General features: G+C 37.4%; 1 protein-coding gene across 3 annotated transcripts in view; it reads left to right on the top strand.

The window, feature by feature from the left end:
• The window catches only part of ELOVL6 (ELOVL fatty acid elongase 6), a 138260-nt gene that overhangs the window by 66444 nt on the left and 45918 nt on the right, over positions 1–25898 (top strand). For all 3 annotated transcript variants that reach the window (XM_077882292.1, XM_077882293.1, XM_077882291.1), the window contains exon 3: positions 21828–21959. In XM_077882292.1, the coding sequence (XP_077738418.1) occupies positions 21828–21959 (132 nt within the window). The remainder of the gene's footprint in view (positions 1–21827; positions 21960–25898) is intronic.

The following is a 25898-nucleotide window of genomic DNA, read 5'->3' as shown; positions in this document are numbered from 1 at the left end:
TGCTGGCAGATTCATTGTCTGATACAAACCCGTAGCTACCTTCTCTCTTTGACCTCACGTGGAGATTCCTTGGGCCTCTTTTTATAAGTGCACAAACTCCATTCAGAAGAGCTCTGCCCTCATGATCTAATCACCTCCCAGAAGCCTCACCTCCTACCGCTATCACATTGGAGGTTAGATTGCTACATGAATTCTGAGGGGGACACAAATATTCAGACTATAGCACTCTTGTACCTTCAGAAGGTCTGAGGTGAAATCTGCAGTCTTAACAAGCACCCCAGGGGATTCTGAGGCACGGGGTTAGTGGGCCACACTGAGAAACATTTAAGGTTAGCTGGTGAAAACGTTTAGTTAGAAAATGTGAAATGGCAGATAGATGTTAGAGGACCAGCACCTGTGAATCCTCCTATACTGTTTTTTTTCTTTTTCTTTTTAAAGGATTTTATTTATTAATAGGAGACACACAGAGAGAGTCAGAGACACAAGCGGAGGAAGAAGTAGGCTTCCTGCGGGGAGCCCGATATGGGAACTCGACCCCAGGACCCCAGGAAATAACTGAATTTTTGATGCCCTGAGCTGAAAGCAGACCCTGAGCCGAAAGCAGACCCTTCACCACTGAGCCACCCAAGCGTCCCTCTTACACTGTTTCTATAGCCATGGCACCAGCGAGCAGTTAAAAGGTTGGAGAAAATGGTCATCTAATTTTCCACCACCCACATGTAACACTTCCTTGGCAGGGCTCCAGAGAACCACCAAGGGGCCAACATTGAGTTACTAATTTGTCATTAATGGGAATTCCAAACTTGGTTCCCTTTTTTGATGCCAACATCCCTCCCCTAATCTCCAACTAGGATCTGACATCTTTTGTTTAAGACTGGTCAGTGGGCAGTGGGGAGGGGTGCGGGTGTCTGTGCCTGCATGGCCCAGGTGGTTGAGCATCCGCCATGATTCTTGATTTCAGCTCAGGTCATGATCTTGGGATTGTGAGATCCGAGCCCTGGGTTGGGCTTTGGGCTCTGCTTGGGATTCTCTCTCTCCTCCTGCCCTTCCCCCAACTCATGCACACACATCCTCTCTCTCTCTCTCTCTCTCTCTCAAATAAATAGGTCTTTAAAAAAAGACTAGTCCCTGGGGCCAGTTTATCTCAATCTAATTCTCACTCCCAATCTCTCTGTCTTCACTCGAATTAAAACTTACATTTATTTACTTTCTATTATCAAAGTAATAAATATACCATCTTTGTAAATCTATGTTGCATAAACACAAGCAGAAAATAAAAATTACCCACAAACCAAGCATCTCATAGTATCTCTATAATTTAGAAAATTAGATTTTATTCTCTCCTTTCTTTATATTGAGGTAGTTTTGGCCTTTTGCTTGCAAATGGAGATATCTGAGTTTTGTACGATTGTGAAGATATTTTTTGTGACATCAGACTGGATAAACTAGGAAGATGTAGAAAGAGATTCTTTATTAAACAATTTAGTCTGGACTTTAAAGAAACGATTTTTCTTTAATTCTATTTTAATTCCAGTATAGTTAACATACAGTATTAAATTAGTTTCAGGTGTACAAGTCTATATTATTCAGTGCTCGTCATGATAAGGATGCTCTTAATCCTCTCCACCTATTTCACCCATTCCCCCCCACCCACCTTCCCTCCCTATGTTCTCTGTGGTTAAGAGTCTGTTTTTTGGTTTGTGTCTTTTTTTCCTTTGTTCATCCGTTTTTGTTTTTTTTTTAATTTATTTTTTATTGGTGTTCAATTTACTAACATACAGAATAACCCCCAGTGCGTTTTGTTTCTTCCACATGTGAGTGAAATCATGGTATTTGTCTTTCTCTCACTGTCTTGTTTTGCTAAAGCATACTCTCTAGGCCCATCCATGTTGTTGTAAATGGCAAGATGTCATTTTTTTAAAGCTGAATAATACGACGTGGGGTGTGTGTGTGTGTGTGTGTGTGTGTGTATACCACATTTTCTTTATTCATCTATTAATGGACACTTGGGCTGTTTCCATAATGTGGTGATTGTAAATAATGCTGCAATAAATATAGGGGTGCACATATCCTTTCTGACTAATGTTTTCATATTCTTTGGCTAAATACCCAGTAGTGTGTTTGCTGCATTATAGGGGTAGGTCTATGTTGAACTTTTTGATGAACCTCCACAGTTTTCCACAGTGGCTGTACTAGTTTGCATCCCCACCAACAGTTGCACAAGGGTTCCTTTTTCTCCACATCCTCACCAAGTTGGTGTTCCTTGTGTTTATTTTAGCCATTCTGACAGGTGTGAGGTGATATCTCATTGTGGTTTTGATTTGCATTTCCCTGAGGATGAGTGATATTGAGCATCTTTTCTTGTGTCTGTTGATTATCGTATGTCTTCTTTGGAGAAATGTCTGTTTGTGTCTTCTGCCCGAAAAGAAATATTATCTTCAAGGTGTTTATGTTTCTACTTTATGATAACTTCCTAAAACTGGAATTGATCTATTGGTTGAAAATGCAAAACTTTACCTCAATTCACTTAAGTCTTGCAGTAAAAGGCCTAATTTTTTTTTTATTGGAAGTAGACAGTTGTTACAGTATATGTATATTTTAAATTAGTTCCTTTTTTAGTCTAAAAGTTGTATTTTACTCATTTTCATTTGCCTTTTTTATAAAATATAAAGTTCTGATTTCCGCATTACCATTAGACTGTGCTCTTAAATAAGTATATTTAGAGAAATTACATTAAAAAGTCACTTGTGTCCTACACTCCCTTGCTGACTCAGGAAGAAAATGGAAAACCTATTTCCTTGTCCTTGTCAGGAATTATTATCTCTCTTTCGCAATTTGGACCTAAAACCAGTTTGCCAGTGAAGCAGAATTAATGTGCTTGTAGAAAATCAAATTTTGTCTCTAGTTCATAAGTAATCCTGCTAAATTCTTGAAGAACAGCCTTTGCTTTTATATACTCAAGTTTAGGTTTGCAAGAGGAAATCCTGAAAGAACAGCACATACCTTCTTTATAAGAAAGATAAAAATAAATTCATTGCTAGTGTCCAACTACTTTTAGATCTATCTTAATTCAAGACCCTACCATGGTACTTCATAGTCTTGTATCTACAGACTGTCTTAACTTCTTTTACAAGAGGTTTTATCAGAAATTCAAAACTTCTGGAATTTCTTTTTTTTTTTTTTTTTTAAGATTTTATTTATTTATTCATGAGAGACACAGAGAAAGAGAGGCAGAGACGCAGGTAGAGGGAAAAGCAGGCTCCTTGCAGGGAGCTCGATGCAGGACTCGATCCCGGGTCCCCAGGATCACACACTGGGCTGAAGGCGGCGCTAAACCGCTGAGCCACCCGGGCTGCCCAGTTCTGGAATTTCTTAGTAACTCAGATTTCTAATTATCCCCTGAATAAGAATACTTCTACAAATTAATAAACTTTTTTAAAACCATAGTCTAGGGGCGGGGGGTGGGGGTGACTGGGTGACGGGCACTGAGGAGGGCACTTGACAGGATGAGCACTGGGTGTTATTCTATTGGCAAATTGAACACCAATAAAAAATAAATTTATAAAAATAAAAAAAAAGAAAAGAAAAAAAAACATAGTCTAGGTACTTTCATGCTCATTAGTCTTGAATGACATTTATGAATATGCAAACAGTTGTACTGACTTGAAAATTTACTGGAAAAAGCAGAATTATTGCTCAGATGCACACTTATAGACACATTCTCAAAGGATATTTTTAGATACTGAGTTTTCCAAAGACAAAATTGGCACCATCTGCTAAATTCACTCATTGGAGATAGTTCTTGCCCTGGCGACATCTCTTTGCCTCACACACCATTTCTCACAGTGTTCCACTCACTCATTCCCTTAAAGCTATTTGCTCCAGTTCACCTCACTGTGTCTACCTTGGCTCTCCTATTTTAAATTCCCATCTATCCCTGACTCCCTACCTTACTATCCCTTTACACTGCATAACTTTTTCTTCTTTCTATTGTATTGATAATCTTCTAACACACCATATTATTTATCGCCTGTCTTCAGACTTGAACCTCCATGAGAGTCAGCTTTTTTGTCTGTTTTGCTCACTGATGTATTCCTGGAACCTAGAATTACACTTGGCACACAGTAAGTGCTCAATTAATGCCCTCTCAGTGAATAATTAGGAATTCTGACTGGAATTGGAAAAGAATATAGAAAATTAATTTTTCTACCTGACTATTGGTGCTGTCAAAACTCACAACTTTTCTTATTTGGGCCAGCTCTGGAGACTAGACATGAGTTTTCAGTGAAATAGGCCATATAAATTTTTCAGTGACTATATGATATAAACTGTTGGATTCAGTCAGCCTATCCCCTGGAATTCATCAATTTAACAGGAAAAAGGAGTCATGGTTTTCGTGTCATTTAGGTAATCCTTTTGTTTTATCATATATAGTTATGGATGAAAATTCTTGATCGTGCTGCCCATGTCAGACCAGGCTTCCTTTGCCTATAGTTATACCTATGTCACATTATTGATGGTTTTATACACTGAAACACTTCAAAAGGACGTAGACACTATGAGCTTAACTGGAAGACAGATTTAACTCCAGAAATAGAGATCAGAGTTTTGGCATCACATACCACTCTTTTTTTTTTTTTTTAAAGATTTTATTTATTTATTCATGAGAGACAGAGAGAGAGAGAGGGGCAGAAACACAGGCAGAGGGAGAAGCAGGCTCCATGCAGGGAGCCCGATGTGGGACTCCATCCTGGGACTCCAGATCACACCCTGGGCTGAAGGCGGCGCTAAACCTCTGAGCCCCCCGGGCTGCCCCATCACATACCACTCTTGAGATAAAAACTTCCTGTTGGCACTACTTGCTGCTGAGAACTGCCACACAGATCTCTCTACCCCATGGCCGTTTAGGTAAGTGAAGTTCTAGTGCTGCTGCAGAGCTGGGTTTAGCTCTTGTTGCCCACTTCTCTGCCCCAGACAACCAGTAGGAGCTAAATGAGGAAACTGAGAAGAGCACTTTCCTAATTTCGGTGCTTTTGACTTATACTTAAATTCTCTTGGAGATTCTCTTTTCCTGTAAAGGTCTAAGGGAAGTCATGGGCAAGAGGCAGTACTAGAAGTTGAAAACCAATCACCTAAGATCATCAGCTATTGTTAGCCCAACCTGCAAGGTGCACCTCAGTTCAGGTAGCTGAGGATCGTTCAGGTTCACCAGTGGCAGATGTGTGGCACTGGGCAGATTCTTGGGCAATAGCTGGTCTGGAATCATCAGATAGTGCATATCTGTATCCTGCAGATGCCCTTTGAATGTCTGCTGACATCAGTGTCAGTTTTACAAATCTGGGTTACATCAAACCTTCACCTTGCTGCTGGGTTTGCTTTTCACTCTCACCTCCAAGGCAGAGAGCAATGACCTCACAACACTATTGACCTCTCCACTCACCTAGTTGCATGGCCAACCTGATCTCCCTCAGACTTGCTACAGTCAACATTTTTTAAGTTGTGAAAAGAAGGACCAAGGTACAACATTAACGTCCTAACATTCCATGGGCCTTATAACTGCAGCATAAATCAGCCAAATGGTTACATTTAATTCCTGTCTTTACTGATACCTGAGTAATTAAATGACTATAAACAGACCATTTTTTTCCTCCCTCTGTGTAAGGTCAGAAAAAAAAGAGTATCTACTCATAACATTTTAATTTTCATTTTACTTTAGAAATATCTAATTTAGAAGACTCTTTTATAGTCATTTTGGTTACTACTCTTTAATAGACTGCTTTTAGCTGGTTCAGCTAGCTTTTAGCTTAGTTCAAGAGTTACTTGTGGGTGCCATCTAAGGAACTTCCATCCTGCATCCTGTTTACAAGTTTTCATGAGATTAAAGTGTTTAAATTATTGTTTCACACTGTTACTTCTCTCCATATTCAAGCTGAGATATCAAGGTGACTTGTGTTCATAAAAGCTCTTGTTTACTTATAAACCTAAATCGGGCTATTTTGCTTTTTTATTGCTTTTTGAAGTACACAAATGGGCAATATCATTCACAGGTCTGCTGCTGTCATGTGTAACCTTAAAGTGACAATAAACAAACAAACAACTTGAAATGCCTGTGGCCATGAAGACCCAATTAGCTTGATTTTGCATTTTGATTCTATTCTTATGTCTTTTTTTTTTCCTCGATAATAAGCAGAAGCATTAAGTATCATGTACTGAGTACCTACAATGCATCAGATGCTGCCAAGTCCAGCATTTTGGTGATTTACAATAAGCCTGAGAACAAAATTATTTTCCTGTTTTTTTTTCCATGAGGACATTGAGACAGATAAAATTTGTTATTTATTTAAGATCAAGATCACAATATGTGACAGCCAGGATTGAAATCCATAGCTTTTTTTTTTTTTTAAGATTTTATTTATTTATTCATGAGAGACCCAGAGAGAGAGAGAGAGGCAGAGACACAGGCAGAGGGAGAAGCAGGCTCCATGCAAGGAGCCCGACGTGGGACTCGATCCTGGGTCTCCAGGATCACACCCTGGGCTGCAGGCGGCGCCAAATCGTTCCTCTACCGGGGCTGCCCGAAACCATATCTTTTTTACTCCAGTTGGTGTGATGGTGGGTGACTGCTATAGCATCTTCCAATAAGACTGCAGAAGTATGAGGAATAAAACCTGTGTAATTTTATATAATATACATGCAACCACCATCATAATGCTTGGTGTATTTGTTCCCATTTTGTTCTTTTAGAAATAAAAACACATTTTTTATCATTTAGTTTTATTTATAAAATCCTCAGTTCTCATTATTAAACTAGTAGGAAAAAACTTCAGTACATAATAAATTGGAAAAAAAGCATACTTAACCCTGATACCCAGTAATAACTCCTATAAATTGGGGGTGGGGGCATTCTTTCAATTTGTAATTACCCTACATTTTGCTTTTTTCCTCCCATAGTTATTAAAATTATATACACTTTGCATAATTCTAATGGCTGTATAATAGTCTTTTGAATGAATATACTACAGTATATCCCTGACTTTTAGAGATTTAGTCTACTTTTTTTCACTGTTGTACTCTAGTCATTTTCTTGCTTTTACCATATTTATAATTGGCTTTAGTGAGATTCCTTGAAGTGGAATTCCAAGAGTAAAAGATATGAGTGTTTTAAAGTTTTTGATAAGTTTTTCCCAGAGATAGGTCATTTTACCTTCCTGTCCACCAGCAAAAGCTAGGAGTCAGTGGAAGTTCTCCTGAATCAGGTATTATATTGTATTATCTCTTTCTTTACTTGTTGATAGACATCAAATGGTATCTTAGAGGTTTCTTTCGTTATAGAACGATCCTGATGAGAACAAACATGTTTTATTTAGAATTGTAAAATTATAGATGTTTTGTGGTCATTGTTTTGATTTCAGATTAAGCTTGGCCCTTTACAGAATTTGTCTTGAAATGTGTTGGTGAATTACAGATTCTATTGATGGCAGATGAGGGAATAGTTATCAGGTGGAAAGTGATGCTGTTACGGTGCCAGTCTCATTTCATACCTGTCTATTTTGTCTTTTGCTTACTTTATGCAAACAATTACATTGAGAAAGCAACACATCAGTCTCTGCCCAGCAAGAACTAAAGAAATTAGGTAGTACTTTCCCAACATTCCTGAGCCATGCTTGATACAGTATGCTACTCTAGGAGCAGCATGACTCTCGGTAGGAACATAATCATATTTCCAAAGAAAGGTTTTCTGGGTTTTTTTTTGTTGTTGTTGTGTTTTGTTTTTATTTTTTCAAAGTAGAATTGAATTCAGATTAATTTATTAGGGTTCTTTCAGCTTCCAAAGGAAAAAAAAGTTAGAATTTTTACAGTGGGGACTTAGAATCAAGTGGATATGAAACATAAATTCATAGATGACGAGCATTGGTTATCCTATTTAGTCTCTCAGTTATATCTTTTTTTCTATTCCCTTAAAGTGTTTCCAAAATTTAAGATTTAAAAAATACCCAGCATATCATACATCCATTCGGATGTCAGGAGCCCACTTAAGGCCAACACAGATATAGAAGGCCTTGGGCATTACAAAGTTGAGAAAGACACTCTTTTTATACTTCAGGATTACAGACCTATAAACTTAAAGATTATAGACCTGAAATATAAAGAGATAAGTGCTGATATTAGGTATGCAAAAGGTGTATAGAAAGCACAGTGGTGATGAAGGATGAGTAATCAACTTGACATAGAAGCAGTCAGGGAATATCTTCCCAGAAAATGATGATGAGGGGAAGGGCATTCAGGGTATGTGTAAGTGCAAAGTGGGGCAAAAGTGTGATGTCTTTTGAAAATCCCAGTATGGCTATAACATAGGATGTCCCTGGAAGACTTAGAAGACACTATTTCAGAGTAGATATGTAAAATCGTTTGAATCATGTAAAAGCATTTGGAGACAGTATGAGAGATGAAATCAAATCTGCTAAAATGCTTAGAGAGCCTCTAACCTACTGTGTGACATTAATGACATTTCTATTCAAATAGACAAGGTGGTTGGAAAATATAAAGTACTTGTCTTTGTACAATTTAATGTTTATATTTTCTATATATATAGTCGTATACATGTGTTGTCAATTTTTCAATACAGATTTTGGGACCTGAACGCATAGGAACTTTGCATGTCCATTTGGACAACTGGAACTCCAGGAAAAGGTCTAAGTGGAAAGACTAAAGGCAGAAAATTGTGTGATGTGCCAAAAATCTTCCAGTATGTCCAGCCATTAAGTCATCAAGGGCAAGTGGCTGTCAGCAGACAGAACAGTAGGTAAACATGCAGACTGGAGAAGAAGTAGTCAGCTTCCAGTATGGGATGACTCTGAGGGAAGCATTCACTGGGGACTTGGACCCGATAATCAGGGGTACTGTTTATTTTCCTCAAGCTCTGTCTCCCTGTTAAAATCAATCACCTATGAATATGATTCATTTTTTATTTTTTATTTTTTTAAAGATTTTATTTATTTATGCATGAGAGACCTAGAAAAAGAGAGAGAGGCAGAGACACAGGCAGAGGGAGAAGCAGGCTCCAGGCAGGGAGCCCGACATGGGACTCGATCTTGGGTCTCCAGGATCACGCCCTGCGCTGAAGGCGGCGCTAAACCGCTGAGTCACCAGGGGCTGCCCATGAATATGATTTAAAGAAAGAAATGCTTTCGTTGAGAAAAAGTGAATTTCAAGTGTGCGTAATAATTTACATTTTTTAAAATGATTTATTTATTTATTCATGAGAGACAGAGAGAGCAAGAGGGAGAGAGAGAGAGAGAGACGCAGAGACATAAGCAGAGGGAGAAATCAGACTCCATGCAGGGAGCCCGACTCCGGACCTGATCCCAGATCCCGGGATCATGACCCGAGCGAAAGGCAAACACCCAATCACTGAGCCACCCAGGCGGCCCTAATAATTTACATTTTTGAATGTGGGAAGGAGCAATGAGATGTGAGAGTAAGCTGGAAAAAGTGATGATAAACACCACTACTGTTGAAAGGACCAACTGAGAAGCAGCATATGTTCTAGAATGCCAATATAATGTAGTGGTTCAGTGTATGGGACCTGACCCTTGGCTGCCTAGGTTTAAGTTCAGCACTGTCATTCAAAAGCTCTTGGTTCAAGTTACTTAACCTTGTTTCTTAGTTTCTTTGTCTGCAAAATGAGGATGGTGGTTGGTTCTTTGAAATATAAATGAGACATTATATATATATATAAAGTGCTTGGAGAACCAAGGGCTAAGTTCTAACCACAGGGCCTGGAATCTAGTTAGTCTTCCCTTTAGAAAGTTAATACTACTTTCACTAAATTGAAACGCATTCTCTTTTACTGGTCTGGAATAATGCACAGGGTTGCATTCCAAGCCAGCCTTCAACTTTGTGTCTATTATGGACCAGTAAGTTCCTGTTGCAGAGATTTGTGTAGATAGTTGCAACCTATGGATGTTCAAGAAATACTTTTCAATGTTGTTGTAGCCCTTAGGCATCTAGTATTTCTTAAATTGTCTCAAAATGCTTTAAGCTTAAAGGACATATCTTGAGTAAATACAGGTCAATCCTTTTTCTTTTAACTTTTTTTTTTTCTTATGGTGGTAAGCCTTGCTGTGTAAGTACAGACCATTCTTTCAATCCACCCAAATCTGTTGCTTACAAAATCAGTCTTGACAAATAAGAAGAGTAGAAAAGAGTAGTAAAAGCAAAAGCTCAGGTTTACTATACAGAGTGATTGCTCTCTATTGACATAACGTGTGTGCCAACATGAGGAGTCTGAAGGACGCATTACTTCCTGATGCATGCCCCAAAGGGAATGCTCTTGGGATTGTGGGAAGACACATTAGCCTTCTGGCTTTCAAAGAAACCATGAGTCAGATACACTCTCTTCTCTTCCTAAGCATTTTCACTTTCTTGTGAAACGGATTTGGAAAAGGCTGCTGTGGGTATTGCTATTTTGAGAATCTCTTTCGTCAGAACCCATGCTTAATAAATCCCACCATACCTTAGTTGGGCCCCAGGACTCATCTGACAAAGAAGTAAAAAGAAATTATTTTTGTCTCACAACCTAGTAGTACAAAGAAACTTGTAAAAATAAAACTAATTCCTCTGTCATCCTCTTAAATGGAAGCTATGCTCTTAATCTTTGAGTTTTCTAATAATAGATCTTGAGATTTTTACTATTACACTTTATTCCCCAAAAATCTTTTTTCTAGCTTTGAACCTATGAATGAAGAAGAAAAAATAAAGAAGCAAAGTGAAGGTCTTTGTGGGAAATAAAGTAAACAGATATTAAGATTAAAGACTCCTACACCAGCTTTGGGCACTATCTGACTGGCAGGTTTCACTCTGGTTTCCCTGTAGGAACTGAAGACATGAACATTATAGTGAGCAGCTTCCTGTTCAGCTTGTTCACCTTTGTACATAACCATCAGAGGAGAATCAGTGTTTCCCAACGAGGCCTATGTTGGGAAGCAAAGGCCTGAGAGTTACTAATGAAAATAGCCAATAATTTGTTCTAAGATTTAGAAAATGGTGTGATTGACGTTATCATATTTGGCATACTTTATCATATGAGAGCACCTACTTTTCTTATATACTTCTGACACTTACAAAATAGAGCTTTTCCTACTCTTTAATTTTAAGAAGTTTGTGTCATAGAAACATTTATTGTTATCAACTTGTTGTACTTTAATGACCTAGAAAAGAGTAAGAACTTCTAAGACCTACATAACAGTTGCAAATTCTGATAGTCTAAAGTATTTTTATGGCATTGCTCCATCCAGAGCTAAGTTAGGATTGGCTTTTATGGAATTATCTTATCCTTTAGGATTGGTTAGTAAAGAGATGACTGGAAACAATTGGAATTCTACTTCAAGAATTTGAACTCTGTGTGTGGGGTAGGGGGTTGTCTTGGCAGTGACTAACCTCCATTGAAGATTATTCCTTTCTCTTGGAGACAGACTATAAAAACATTTCTGAATGACCTCCATGATAAGGAAAGCATTGCAACAGATGTAGAGTTTGTAAGAATTGATCACTTACATCTTCACCAGCCTAGACCATGTTTCTATCATAGGCAGAGGTGAACCAAATTCGAGAACAGTGAAGGAAAAATTGACCCGAATTGGTCGTTTTGTCTTGTCTTCAATTTTAAATTGAATTGCTGATTTGAAAAGAGAAGTTTACTCTGTGCTTAGAATCAGTTCGAAGTAATTCAGCCTGAGTATATCTGAAGCATGAGTGACTTCATCCCAACAGTAAATGTATTTTTTGGAGCTGTATCTCATTTCAACATACATTCTCTTGAGTTTTCCGATTTCTCTATTCTTAATCTTGATATTTATATTTCTCTTTTCCAAGATTTCTCAACCTTAGCACTACTGACATTTGGGGCTGGATAAGATAACCCTGCGCAGCATCCAGGGCCTCCACACACTAGATGCTAGTAGCCAACCCCTCTCCAGTCATGAAAACCAAAAATGTCTCCAGATGTTGCCAAATGTCTTCTGAGGGGCAAAATCATCACCCCATTGTGAACCACTGGTGTAGGTAAGAGAAGAAGTTCATATATTGAGCCCTGGGAACACTTCAAGTTTTAGAGATTGGATAGAGATAAAGAAAGAACCAGCAAAGGAGAATGAAAAAAGAGCCGATAGTGAAAATGGGGAAGAAATAAGGGAAAATAGGGCTCCAGAAACCAAGTGACAGATGGACAGACAGAAAAGAAGGAGTTAGCATCTGTCTCAAATGCTGCTGCTCTTAAGCCTCCTGAGATGAAGACTCATTCTTCATGGATTTAACAGTAAGAGTGATGAAGCATAGGACAGTGGAGTTGCTGCAAATAGGAAAATGTGCTGGATGTAGCCTGTAATGTATATTTTAAGATTAAAATGCAAGCGATAGTCACAAGCCAAATCGTCTTTGTTGTCACAAAAGAGTATAAGATGGCAATTTAGAACTTGTGACAGTGGGGATAAAGTGAATACATATTAGTTATTTCTAATAAATTGTGTGTGTTGCTAGAAATTCCAAGCTTTGGAGCCTAGTCCATTGTAAGATATATGATAAATCATAAGTTACTACCAAGAGTTCAAGTACTGATATTTGTGAGTTTATATGCATATGAGGGACAATCCTCATAACAGTGTGACTCTCAGCCCCTTGCATTCTAAAGTGCTGTCTTGACTTGGAGGGAAGAGCAAGGCTGGCTTTGGATCTAACAAGCTAAGAATAGAGAATAAAGGTTTGCCCTCTTCAGGGCTGTCCCCTATGAGTTGCAGCAGAAAAATGGCTTTAAGACCTTATTATTATTTCAAATTAATCCATGTGGGAAAATGAATAATAGTCCCCCAAAGACATCCATGTTTATTTGTGAATTTGTGAACGTGTTTCTCTTATATAGCAAAAGAAACTCTGCAAATGTGACTAGGTTAAGGAATTGGAGAAGATAAGATTGTCCAGGAATATCTGTGTGGGTCCAATCTAATCACATAAGTCCTTAAAATTGGAGAACCTTTCTTTCCACGGTGTGGGCCTCAATTATCTCTCCGACCCAATGTAATCACAGGAGTTCTTTGGAGGGAGGTAAAGATCAGAATCAGAGGAGGTGATATGATGACAAAAGCAGAGTTAGGGGAAGGCGTGGGACCCTGGAACAGAGAGAGGTAGGAGCAATGCATTTTGAATGTGGAGAAGGCCAAGGAATGCAGGCAGCTTCGGGATGCTGCCTAAGGCAAGGAAAGAGAGTGCCCCCTAGAACCTCCAGAAGGAAAGCAGCCTGGGTGCACCTTGAGTTTAGCGCCACAAGACTCATTTCAGACTTCTCTGATTCTGGAACTTTAAGATGATCAAATCATGGCGTTTGAAGCCATTACATTTGTGGGAATTTGTTACAGCAGCATTAGGAAAGCAACACAGTCCAACTCATCAGACAAATTGTCCTCATTACTAGAGTTCTCTCTAGTGTCTTCAGGCTTTATCTTATGTCACTGAACAAGTATTGTGAAAACCCTAATCAAAATCTTGCAGCATTATTACTTTCAAGAGCAAAAGAGAGTTCTTTCTTGGGTTATTGGGTGATATCTCATGGGTGAAAAAATGTCTGTCATTTCCACCGCCTTGCTAATAATATATTTCTTCTTGTCATTGCCAGTTTTTTACTCAGGCTTAATCTTTTATGTAAATTTGATTTTGGTGACAAAAAAGTATCCATGAGCTATACTACGAAATAGTCTTTATCACTTCTGGGCTATTTTCTCTCTAATCCAGAAATAGCGGTTGGGGCATGTTTTCTCATTGCTTCCCCACCCCTCTTGTTTCAAAATTTGTATCCCAGGGGAAAGTCAGTACAACAGTATATTTAATCACTCAATAGTTACCATGAAAACGTGGGTTTTTTTTTCCTTGATAGTAATTTCTAGCTTCTTTACAGTTGTCTGAAGCAATGAGTATAAACTAAGACTCTATAAACATGAGGTGGTAGTAGACTGCGGCAGAAATGGATCATCTTTCCATTCAAATGAGTAGTCCTTGAGTATAAAGCTCTCATAAATTTGGATATGTTTCTGCTTGTTATGAGCTGGTGTCTGTGCAGCTGTCATTTTGAGTTGAAGTCTGGGAAAATTGTGTGTCTGAATTGGACTTAATCTTGTAAACCTGAAATCCGGTTTCCATTCCATTGTGAATAATCATAAATGCTTTTTACAGTGTTTTTTCACTTTTGCTTTTAGTCTCCAACTCTCAGATAATTCTATTTTCTACAGAACTTTTCAGGGCTTCTTTAGGATGAAGACGAGTAGGAAGCAAATATCTGTATTTGACTCTAGTTTTTATTTTTATATATTTTTAATATTTAATGAAACTTCTAATTTTCTATTTCTATGGCTAGCAGGACATTAGAATAGATAACAAATTTCAGAAACAAGCAAGCAAACAAGCAAAAACCTGCAGCCTAACAAATTTCAAAAACAAGCAAGCAAACAAGCAAAAACCCATAATTGTACTTTGTGTAATTTCTGATCCAAGAAAACTTTATTTTCAGGAAAAAAAAAAATCACAAATGCTCATTTCTATTTCATAGTAGATTTTAAGACTTTAAGAGGTAAAATTTAGTTTGATAATGGGGAGTCACTCACTGCTCTTATTTCATAGAAGATATTTCAGAATTTTAGTATGCTTTCTGTATTCATCCTTATATTCATTCTTATATTCTTAACGGGTGAGCATTTCTTCATTGGAAATTCAGATGAAAGCTTTCTTTTTCTTAGAACAAAGGGCATTTCTTTAAAAGAATTAGCACAATGAAAGTGAAGTGCTGATGGAACCACTTTCTGAATTCTATTTCTGCATGCCGTCTCCTATTTAGAACTTACTGTTGTTGTTTTTTTTACATGGCCTCTAGATTGTAATGTTTTGCCATGACTAGTATCAGTAGCTGATATATTATGCAAGACAGTTACTTGGTTATTTGGCTATTCTAACTCAAAGAGACAAGCAGTACTAGGTAATCAAGTTGAGCCACACTGTCAAAACAAACTATAAATGAGTTTGTCGATACACAGCTCATTATTAGTTTGCTTTGAAATGGGAGGTTTGTCTACCAAGATTACCGGCAAAATTTTTATTCAGAGAGGGTCACAAGCTTTACTTTTTCTAAGTAGATAAGAAACTCTAACCTTTGTCAAAGAAAGAATCTAATTCTTTCTTTGTTTTAGTGTCCTCTTAAATCTTTAATTCTAACTTTGAACTTCAATCTTTCTGATCAGTTTTGTGAAACCATGTCTTTTTTTTTTTTTTAAACCATGTCTTCTAAAACAAAGAAAATATATTCTCACATCTCCATAAAACATGATAATTTAGGATTAAAAGTGACATTTGCTCTGCAGGACAGTTTGTTTAGGACAGTGAACCGAATATCAGTGTTATTGAAACAGTGCCACAGTTGGCCTAGCAATTGGCTATTCTTTTCCCAGGACAGGAGAATATTCATTCTTTTTTTTTTTTTTTTTTTTTTTAAGATTTTATTCATTTGAGAGAGGGAGAGAGCACAAGCAGGGGGGGAGGGTCAGAGGAAGAAGGAGAAGCAGTCTCTCCTGCTGAGTAGGACCATCTCAGGACTCTGGGATCATGACCTGAGCCTAAAGCAGACATTTAACCAACTGAGCCACCCAGTGCCCCAGAATATTCGTTCTTAAGTGAATAAAACTTCAAGGCGATCCCATTTGATAATTCCTGGGAAGAGTAGCAATTCATTAAAGAAGTTCCTTCCGTTCATGCTACTGCACTTTACAGCTACAGATGCTGGCCGTGTGGTTGTGGGGAACATGCCCTTGTGTTGACTTAAAGATGCAGTCAAACTTTATCCACATCTGCCCACTGGAAGACGAGTAATCAATGCCAAGTCTCCCCATGAACTTATCTCTTTTTATTCTGGCCCCCAACCCAGCTATAAGACTTTGAGTGCTCTCCATGGCCTGAACCAGCGCGTCTCCATCTATCTTTCCAGGGGCCATGAGCAGTAATACTTCCCCTTCTTCTCTCCCCCAGGCACATAATGGTATACACATCAGTGAAACTATTCTTCTGTATTTTAAAAAAAGGAAAGAAAGGAAAATTAAGCCACAGATTCCAGTACTATACTTCAGCTATTCATCATAACACTTTACTGACCACACATCTCACTCCCTATCACAACTTTGAGGAGAAGATGCAGACCTAATTCTGCTACCAGAGCTCTAACAAGCTGGCTTTAATCCACATTTCCAAACTGACTCTCTCCCATGTCTCCCTACCTGCCGTGGAAACATCAGGTGTGATATGTGCTCAGCTTGGCTCATGCCTAAGGCACTGCTGTCTTTCCATTTCAAATTTTCCCTTACATCTAGCCATCCATTCAAATCCTTAAACAGTCTACCTCAAAGTCCCCCCTCCACAGGACATTTTCTCATCACGTTAATATCTCCTGCACCAGAATTTTTATCAGACATTATTATCTATAGCATGTTTTTCCTGTCCTTCTAACTAGATTGATAGGAGGAGAATTTACTCTTATGTAAGGATTAGTTCATTATCATTTTTTCATTCAGGGGCATGCTAAATACCCTGCAAATGAAAATGATGAACGTTCATTTCGATTGTGAACGGATGGATGGATGTCAGCATTTTTTATCGGCAACTGATAAAAGAAAGGTAATTAATCAGTATCTTGCTGATTCAGGTGTTAGAGAGGTGACATTTTTAATGGAGCTGTATATGTATGTGATTTTAACATTTTGAAAGTAGGAAGATCATATTTCCCGTTGTAAAAAAAAAAGCCAACAAGAAAATAGAATTCATCAACATTTATGAAAAGGTGACAGAAGGCAAAAATGGTATGTTGACATATATGTACAAGCAACTTTGTGTAACAGTTCTGTTTTAGAAGGAGTGTACTTCCCTAGAAAGAGATACATAGCCACGACATTCAGTCCATTGTACTAATGCAACTCCACTTTGAGCATGGCCCTGCTTCAACAATAGAAAAAAATGAATTACAGAAAAATGGTTTTCTCAGCTTTTTTTTTTTAAATAAATAAAGAGTACCTGTGATATTTCAACTCACATCTGAGAGGAAGGCGAAACAGGAAAAGAGGGTATTTGCAACTTAAACTCAGAAATCACACATTATTTGGCTTCCTGGGTCACACATAAATGGTTAGAATAACACCCTTCCCTTTAGTCACAGCTTTGTCTTGCAATTATAAAGTCACTATTCATTTGCATTTATTATGGACATATTTCCATTATTTTTTAAAGATTTTATTTATTTATTCATGAGAGAGACGGAGAGAGAGGCAGAGACATAGGCAGAGAGAAAAGCAGGCTCCTTGCGGGACCTGGGGATCGGGCCCTGAGCCAAAGGCAGACGCTCAACCACTGAGCCACCCAGGTGCCCCTGAACTAATAAACAAGTCTTAAAAGAGACATGGCCTCACCAATTAGCATTTTTTCTCAGTTTCAGTCTCTTCGTCTAGAAAACTTTCTGTGCTTGGTAACTATCAGTCAAAGCCCATGAGGTGTTCCCGTGTGCTTTCCTTTTCTTCCTCAAAGCTTTGTTTGTATTTTCGCTCTGCCTTGTACCTTACACATACCTGGTAGCCACAAGAACCAGGCCCAGAGGCGTTCAGGCCATCTTCCCAAGGTGTTCATTAGCAATTAACCTCTGTTGAAATGCCACCCACAAGAAAGAAAGTCTCACCATTCTCAAATGAACTTGTTTGACTCTTAGAAGAGCGCAAGTCAGCCAACAGAGATCTTGATGTGAGTGTTAGAGAGTCAGGTCCTGGTTTCAGTGGAAGCTCAGGGGTTGACCAAAAAAACCACACACACACACACACACACACACACACACACACAACCCACAAAAAACACATTTGAATGTATATGCATATAGTCATTCTTTGATAGGTGTTATTAGATAGAACAATAAGTACAAATAATTAGCAGCTACTCTGTGAGACTAGAAAAAACACCTCCTAGGAATGTTTTCGACCTGGGTAGAATGATAGAAAAATGCACCTTTCTAAAGATAAATAAGAAAGCCATTATTTATTTTTACTAGTTATGGGCTAATGTCCATTCACATGGATGACAGAAATGGAAGGGGGCAAAGAGTAAATACAAACCCAACAAGCTCAAAGCACATCAGTATTTCATTTGGGTGATCTTTACTTAGTTGGTTACTTTGTAATTATAGCTACAGAAGCAGTGTCCTGAAAAGTATTAGGCACCTATAGTGAAGGGTTGGGCTCTATGATATACATTTAAGATTCATTAAACAGGAGGAGTCCCTCTGGAAATTGCTAGTTATCTAGTAATAAAACAATGTAGTGTTACCATTATACCCAGCTATGGAGCCCTGCCAGAATATGAAGAATTATTAGATTAACATTGAAGCATTAGAGAACTCCTCTCTCCCCATTAAATAGTAAGTGGGCTAGCAGGAAGTCATTACTCATCTTTACTATAATTGAACATTTACCAAAAAGATGGCAGAACCAAAAGGTAATTTGAATCCATTTAAATTGTGCAGTTGGCTAAAGAAAATCTTACCTTATTCTAAGCTAAATGGAAAAATCATGATACATTCAACTATAAATGATACATTTTGATTTCTCTGTTGGAAGAGGTAAGAGTTAATGCTTTCTTAGATGACTCCCTCTTACAGAAGAAGTTAAAGCTTCATTCTGAGTTAACTTAAACCATAACATACTTGAATTTCACCACAGTAGATTTATAAGGTATACAATAAGCACTTTTTATCACAGCATGTGACTCTGCTCTAACCTTGACAATTAATATTTACCTATCTGCTTGAGCAAAATTTTGGTAGTTTTGGCCCATATACAGGATGTGGCTATGTGATTATAAGAAACTAATGTCATCCAGCACCTCCCCCCAGCCCCCGTTCCCTCTTCTGTAGAATAAGGAAATTGGGCTCCATCTCAAAGTTTCTTGGAATTCTCAAATTCTCTGCATCTATATTGATTGACTTGGTTGCCCTAGCTGTGGAATTGAAGGTTGGTAAAGATATCTTTAGAAAACACATAGAAGAGATAATGGTCTGTGCCAGGATGTTAATAGTGCATTAGGACTAATTTTCATTCCATAGCTGAAGAAATGTAGAAGAAAAAAATCCCAAGGGAAGATTTTTGTATTTTTCTTGGTTCTTCAAGGAACAATATTTTTCACTTAATGGCTAGAATGATAGGATCGTATAAAGACATCTATTTAAGTTGGTTCATAATTGTAAGTAATACAATTAATCTATAACCATAACCAAAATCTGAATTAGATTGAGCAAGAGCAAAAATGATAGATAATTTAAGGAAAAGCTTTCGGGAGTCATATATAATTCCTTTGTATTCTCTATGAGCTAAACAGGGTTTGGATCAAAGTGTTCCAAGCCCCAAAAATATGATAGTTGAAATGTGAAGGCACAGAGATTCCTCTTGGTCTATTCACAGTTAAACAATGTGCCACACAACAATGATCATGCAATTTAGTAGGAGGGCTTGCAGAATTCTTACATGACTATAAAATAACACATCAGGTACGCTCTTTCCCTCCTGGAAGTTTACCACAGGAGAACAGGGAGATCTGAGGCTTAACCTCTAAGCCTGTTTGCTTATCCATAAAATGAAGATAATGCTCTACCTACATTAGAGGTGATTAGGAGGATCAAAGGAGAAAGCTCTTTAGCACTATGTGTGTCCACCCACAGGACTCACTCCCTAAATCATACTATGAATATTGTCACTCATTATTACCTTTATCATTTAGAGAAGAAGAAGAAGAAAATTATTTTACAAGATTTAGAAAAGAATAATAAAAAAATATATACCATTTCATATTACTGTTGCTTATATTAACTTGATAGAATTTGTTATCTAATGAGTCCTTGCATATATATATATACATATATATGCATATATATAAAAATGTGTGTGTGTGTGTAAATGCAGATAATAATTAGGACTCAATTTAGTGACATACACTTGCAAAATTCTTATAACACACATGAGTATACTTATATATACTCATTCACATTCATATTTATATTTATTATATGTGCACATTTGTAGCCAAAAGTACTTTCCTCTTGAAATGTTTAATAAAGTTTCCATAAAATTGTCTCATGTTTCCACCTCTCTTTGAAGTATAGAAATTACCTGTTTATGTAGGATGAAAATGGATCGTGTTTTTTTGCAAATATTTCATTTTTTTAGTAATTCATATGTTACTGGGAAAGTACAACCATTAATTCACTCAGCTAATGTTTGCTGAGTGCACAGGTGCATAATTATTTTTTTCCTATCAGAAAATTTGATAGGAAAAGACCATGATCATCCAACAAATATTTATCAAGTGGTTCCAATGGGCCAGGTCTTGGGTGTTTCCAAGAGAATCTGCAAACCTCAGTTGGAAGTGGCTTATTCCACCTTTGTGGGTTGATTACTGGAATTACTGCTTTATTGGGTAGTGTTCACCATGTTTGTCACATGCATTCATTGAAGTAGGTGTGTTGCTTGTGTAAATAATGAAAATCCCTCTTTAGTCAGCAATATATACTAGCGGTATATCAGCAATTAGGAAGAAGCATTTTGCAAAAAATGCTCTTAAGGTTAATTCATTTTGCTTTTTGCATTATGCTTGTAACTTTTCAACGATTTCCCTTTTAATCTAATTGAGGGGTGAATATCTATTTTAAGAGAAATACTCCTTTTTTAGTAAGTTCATTCAGGTGTTTAAATTATTTACAAGGCCTCTGTTACTTTCTATTGAATCATAGTTCTATAGAATCTTGTTTTTGTTCTTATTGGTATTATCAATTCCACTGTTTACTTGGTACAGTAATAAACCAGGAAGACCTAAAGATTCTAAGAGTCCTACCTAAGCCTGACAAAAAGAGAGAGAGAATAATGAGCCCCTGTGTTCCTTTATCCTTTTGTTAATCTGGTTTCATTTCTCTACACTGAATATTGTTTTGGTTTTGTTTCTTTCCTGGGATATTTTAAAGCAAGCCCAAGACATGTAATTTCACCCATAAATATTAAATAAGCACTTTTAAAATTACTACTAAACACTGTCTGATTTTTTTAAAAAAAGTCTTTTTCCCATTGGTTTGCTTAAATAAAGACCCCCCCCCCAAAGTATACTTATTGTCTTTGTAGTCTTTCAAATCACTTCTTAATCTAGAAGAGTCTCATTGGATTCCACACTCCTAACTTAATTGAAGAAATAAGTTCAGTTGTCCCATGGAAGTTCCCACAGTCTATATTTCCTGTAAATAAGTAGTAAAATCAGATTTTGATTAGATTCAAATTCAAGCTTTAAGGCAAGTCTGCTTTAGGTAGTTCTGTGTTCTTCTTATTGCATTGAATGATGTCTACCAGGAATCCCTAAGTCATGTAGCTTGATTTTAGTGCTTTAGTTCCCCCAGTGAAAATTTTTCTTTTTGTTATATTAATGTTACATTGTAGAAATTTTTAAAGTCAAAGAGTCCCAAAAGAGCATGGCTCTATTCCAACATGTTAATGTTAGAATGACCTAATTTGCCGAGGAAGGTTTCCATGGAATGCCATGTCACCAAAAGGATTAAATAAATATTCTCTCTTCAGCAAAGGGGCACATTCCCAAGAATATGCCTTTAGCGCTTACAAAGAGGTACTGCTATAAAATATTATGAATAATTAGTAAATAAAAATTTCTGATGAATAAAAATAAATTGCCTGAAAGATTTTTATTTCCTAAGATACTGGCTTTTTTTGTTGCAGGAAGAAATCTTTCCTGTTTTCCGCACTGTATGCTGCCTTTATCTTTGGTGGTCGGCACCTGATGAACAAACGGGCCAAGTTTGAACTGAGGAAGCCATTAGTGCTCTGGTCTCTGACCCTTGCAGTCTTCAGGTAGGTTTCTCTTCATTTTCCCAATGCAATCCGTCCATTTCATCAGACTTGGCTGAAAGAAGCAATGCTTGACTATTTTATCTTATACCGTCTATTTTTGACTGTTCAATACCCTGAGGATAACATAAAGCCATGCCCAGAGAGTAGGCCTTCTTTGCAAACAACTTGTCATAGTATACTCAGTCTGTTATTTTCAGGCTATTTTTATTGTCTTGTCCAAACTGCTCACCCAGTGATCTAGTTTATCTCTCAGGCCTAGAAGCAATGTGTCAATTCCATCATTTTTGTTGCTTAAATATAGCTGAAGGGTTAAATGCAAAACCACATGGGTAAACTATTGATCCTATGACAGAGTAGGATTTAAATGTGCTGGGGATGCTGTTACTGACTAATGTGTAATCAAAACATGGCACTTAGACACATGACTAGATACTGGACACCTGTCTATGTCAGTATTACTAGACCAGAGAATGCTTTTAGCGGTGCATCCCCCAAAGCACCATTCACCCCCATTGCCTGAACTGACTTGCTGGCTTATGTGTATGCAACCAGTTCTTCCTTTGTATTGGCTAGAACTCATCATACAGGCTGTCAGACAAGAGCTATCTCCTCGGGGGCATCTGCCAGCCAACATTCAGACACATTCCTGGAAGCTTAAAGGAACATTTCTAGCTTTGTAATATTTAGTGATCTAGTCCATCACAGGACAAATTAGCACCCAGCTGGTATCCATACAAGCGCCAGAAAAATGTTTTGCTTGTCAAAACCCACAAGTTTATAACTCCACTTGAAGGAAGAGGAAGTGGAGGAAGAAGATGTAGATATACTACAAATAAGTAACTATTTTAATATTTATGAATATGCACTCGTATTTTTTTATACTACATATTAACTGTCCCACCACTAAGCAGAAATAGATGGTATCATTAAAAGCCTCATTAGTCACTCAAAGTTTATTAAAAATGATCAGGCAGGAAGAGGATTTTCATTAACTCCGATGATCTGTGCATTTCCATTATGTCAGATCCCTGCATCCACTCATTTGCTTGCTACCACTGGCTATACTCTAATTTGGTACATTTTGTAAGTTCTACTTTTGAAGTGCTCATGATTTGGATCTGTCACTAAAAAAATTCTTCCGTTTTAATCAGTATCAGGACATGATTCTCTATAATACAAAGGAGCATTTTCATTTTTGTTCACATCTAAGGTTCACAAAGCATGCCTCTACTAAAGTATTTTGCAATTTGAGGAAAAAGTTATCTTTTTTAAAGACTTTATTTATTTATTTTAGAGAGAGAGAGAGAGACCATGTATCATGGCGGGGGGCGGGGGGCAAAAGGAGGGAGGAGCAGATGGAGAGGGACAAGCAGACTCCCTGCTGAGGGTGAAAACCTGACACAGGGCTTGGTCCCACAACCCTGAGACCATGACCTGAGCCAAAATCAAGAGTCTGGCGCTAACCTACTGGGCCACCCAGGTGTCCCAAGGAAAAAGTTAATTTTTATCCTAATGATGCCTTTCAGTATTTTAGAGTTTTCAACAAAAGCCTTTATCTTTCGTTTTTTAAAAACTTGCATACATATGAGCAAAGAAGAGTTCAAGGAGCCCCCCCTCCCATGCACCAGTTACACTGCTTAAACTATTATCACCAAATGGATCAATCTTCTTTCATCTATCAACTTTCCTCTTTCCCCAAAATTATTTGGAAATAATACAAACTGAACTACTTTTGAATGAAATGATACCACTTCTAAAAGTTAACTTCTCATTTTTAAAAACCGACCAGAGTATTATGATCTCACTTAAATTAGTAAAAATCCTTTATCCTTCAGTGTTCAGATTTTCCCACTTGTCTCATAAAAAAATGTTTTTCAATTTATTTTTAAGAATATGGATCAAAATAAGATCCATGCATTTTCATTAGTTGGTTTCTTTTAACTTAGAGGTTTCTACTTGCCTTTCTCCTCAGCCCTCTGCCAACCCCCAGCTCCCCATCCATCCATTTGCCCCTTATAGTTTCTTCATAACTGCTGATTATGCTGATTGCATTCTTCTGTCCCCTGTATTTGTTATTAGTTGGTAGTTTGATCTAGACATTTGACTATATTTAGTTTTAACATTTGACAAGACTTTATACAAGAGGAAATTACCTTTATCATCTATTCAGCTATCCTAAAGTATATATAGTTATTATAGCAAAGGCAGGATAAGTGTTTGATTTTTGCCATATTTAGCAGTTTCAAAAAAGAAGACAATTTGGTTACCTGGCATATAAACAATAATGTTTTTTGGGTTTTTTTTTTAAGTATCATTATGAACTCATGCATTCGTACTTCATGTGTCATTGATTTTTGGATGAATTTGATTTGGATACATTTTCATTCATTGCTATTATTCTTTTTGATGATAAATTATCCATATTTGACCAATGTGAATCTCTTCACGTGGGCTCCTGACACCCTTCACATGCATTGACTAGTGCTCATAGCTTGATTGGGGTTGTGGTGGGGGATGACAAGATGTTTCAGGCCAGGCATATTGCATATTCCTTATCCAGAACTACAATGACCCATTTCTCCAAGGAGCCCTAGCTCCTTGTATTTACAAACCACTGAGTTTTGGGGTGGTTGTTGGAGACTAAGGTAGTTTTTATTTCTAGACCTTTCAGAAACCAGAAATAGAATTTTTTTTCAAAAGTTGCATCTAGAGTTGGCAGTGATACTTCTAATTCATGTTTGCTAGTAGAGAGTGTTTTACTTAAGTTTTTATATCTCCTTCCTCTCATGCCAAAATCCAAGTTCCCAAAAGAATATGGTTTTGAATGGCTTTTACCTTACTACAATTCACAGATTTTCAAGTCCATCTGTCAATAGCTCCTAATAGAGAAGTTCAGAAATTCCTTGCTCGGGAGATATTCTTGTATCAGATGGCCTGCATCTATTCCACTTACCCCTCTTGCCCACTACAGGATAAGATATTCTCTATTTGGAAAAAGAAGGAAAGAGAAAGAGAACCAAAACTTTGGGTTTGAGGAATTAAAAATGCGGGGAGGGGAGGAACAGTAAGATTTTTTTTTTTTTGGTAAAATCATTGAAAATGTGATTTTGTGTGTGTGTGTGTGCGTGTGTGTTGCTGTTTAGAAATAATTTCTGTTCCCCAACTTCTCAAGCTTGCCCATTAGCTTTTTATAGTAGCCAGAGGCTCAACTATGACTAATTTGCAGGTGCCACACACTGTTTACTCAGGAAGACAATTGAGATTGATATTAATGTGGATACGCCGAGTACTTAAGCAAAAATAAAAATCCCGTCTTCATACCAATTTACTTCAGAAAGTGGTACACAGTTTTATCTAGTTTGGCAAGAACTACCTGTAGAATATTTTTCTTCCTCTTTACTTTTGGATATATGATAGTAGCCTTCATACAAGCCATAGGCTATTTAATTTATTCACTGTTATAAATTTTGATGGAGAAAGTAGAATGTGATTGCAACTGAGTTTTTTCACCTGGCCTGCAATATATTCGTTTTATTTAAGTATAATTTCTCTGAGATTTTTTGGGGAGTTTCTCCCATCTCCCACACCCTGCCCTACCCTTTTCAGATTCAAACTATCATTGTTTGGTGTCAGTTCTTGGGAATATGACTGGGATTATGACATAGTGCCCAACTTGAGGACAAGCATTTCCGTATTTGATGAGCTAATTCTGTGTGGCATTTGGCACTAGATATTTGAACATTTCCTTAGAATAAATACTGAGAAAAATTCTGGTACTTTGAATTAGTAAATCCTTTAGATGAGATTGTTTCTCGGCAAAAATCATCAAACGCCTCGAGGTACCTCTGATCCGTTCTTCTCCGACGCTGCTGAGTCATTAGATTATGTTGCTGTGGTATCTCAGCTGGGTTACTACAGTTGATTTGTAAAGCACTTCCT

The sequence above is a fragment of the Canis aureus genome, chromosome 33 (genome assembly GCF_053574225.1).
Source record: "Canis aureus isolate CA01 chromosome 33, VMU_Caureus_v.1.0, whole genome shotgun sequence".
NCBI classification, from domain to species: Eukaryota; Metazoa; Chordata; class Mammalia; order Carnivora; family Canidae; genus Canis; species Canis aureus.
The sequence above is the reverse complement of the archived record's forward strand: the minus strand, read 5'-3'. Positions and strand labels throughout refer to the sequence as shown.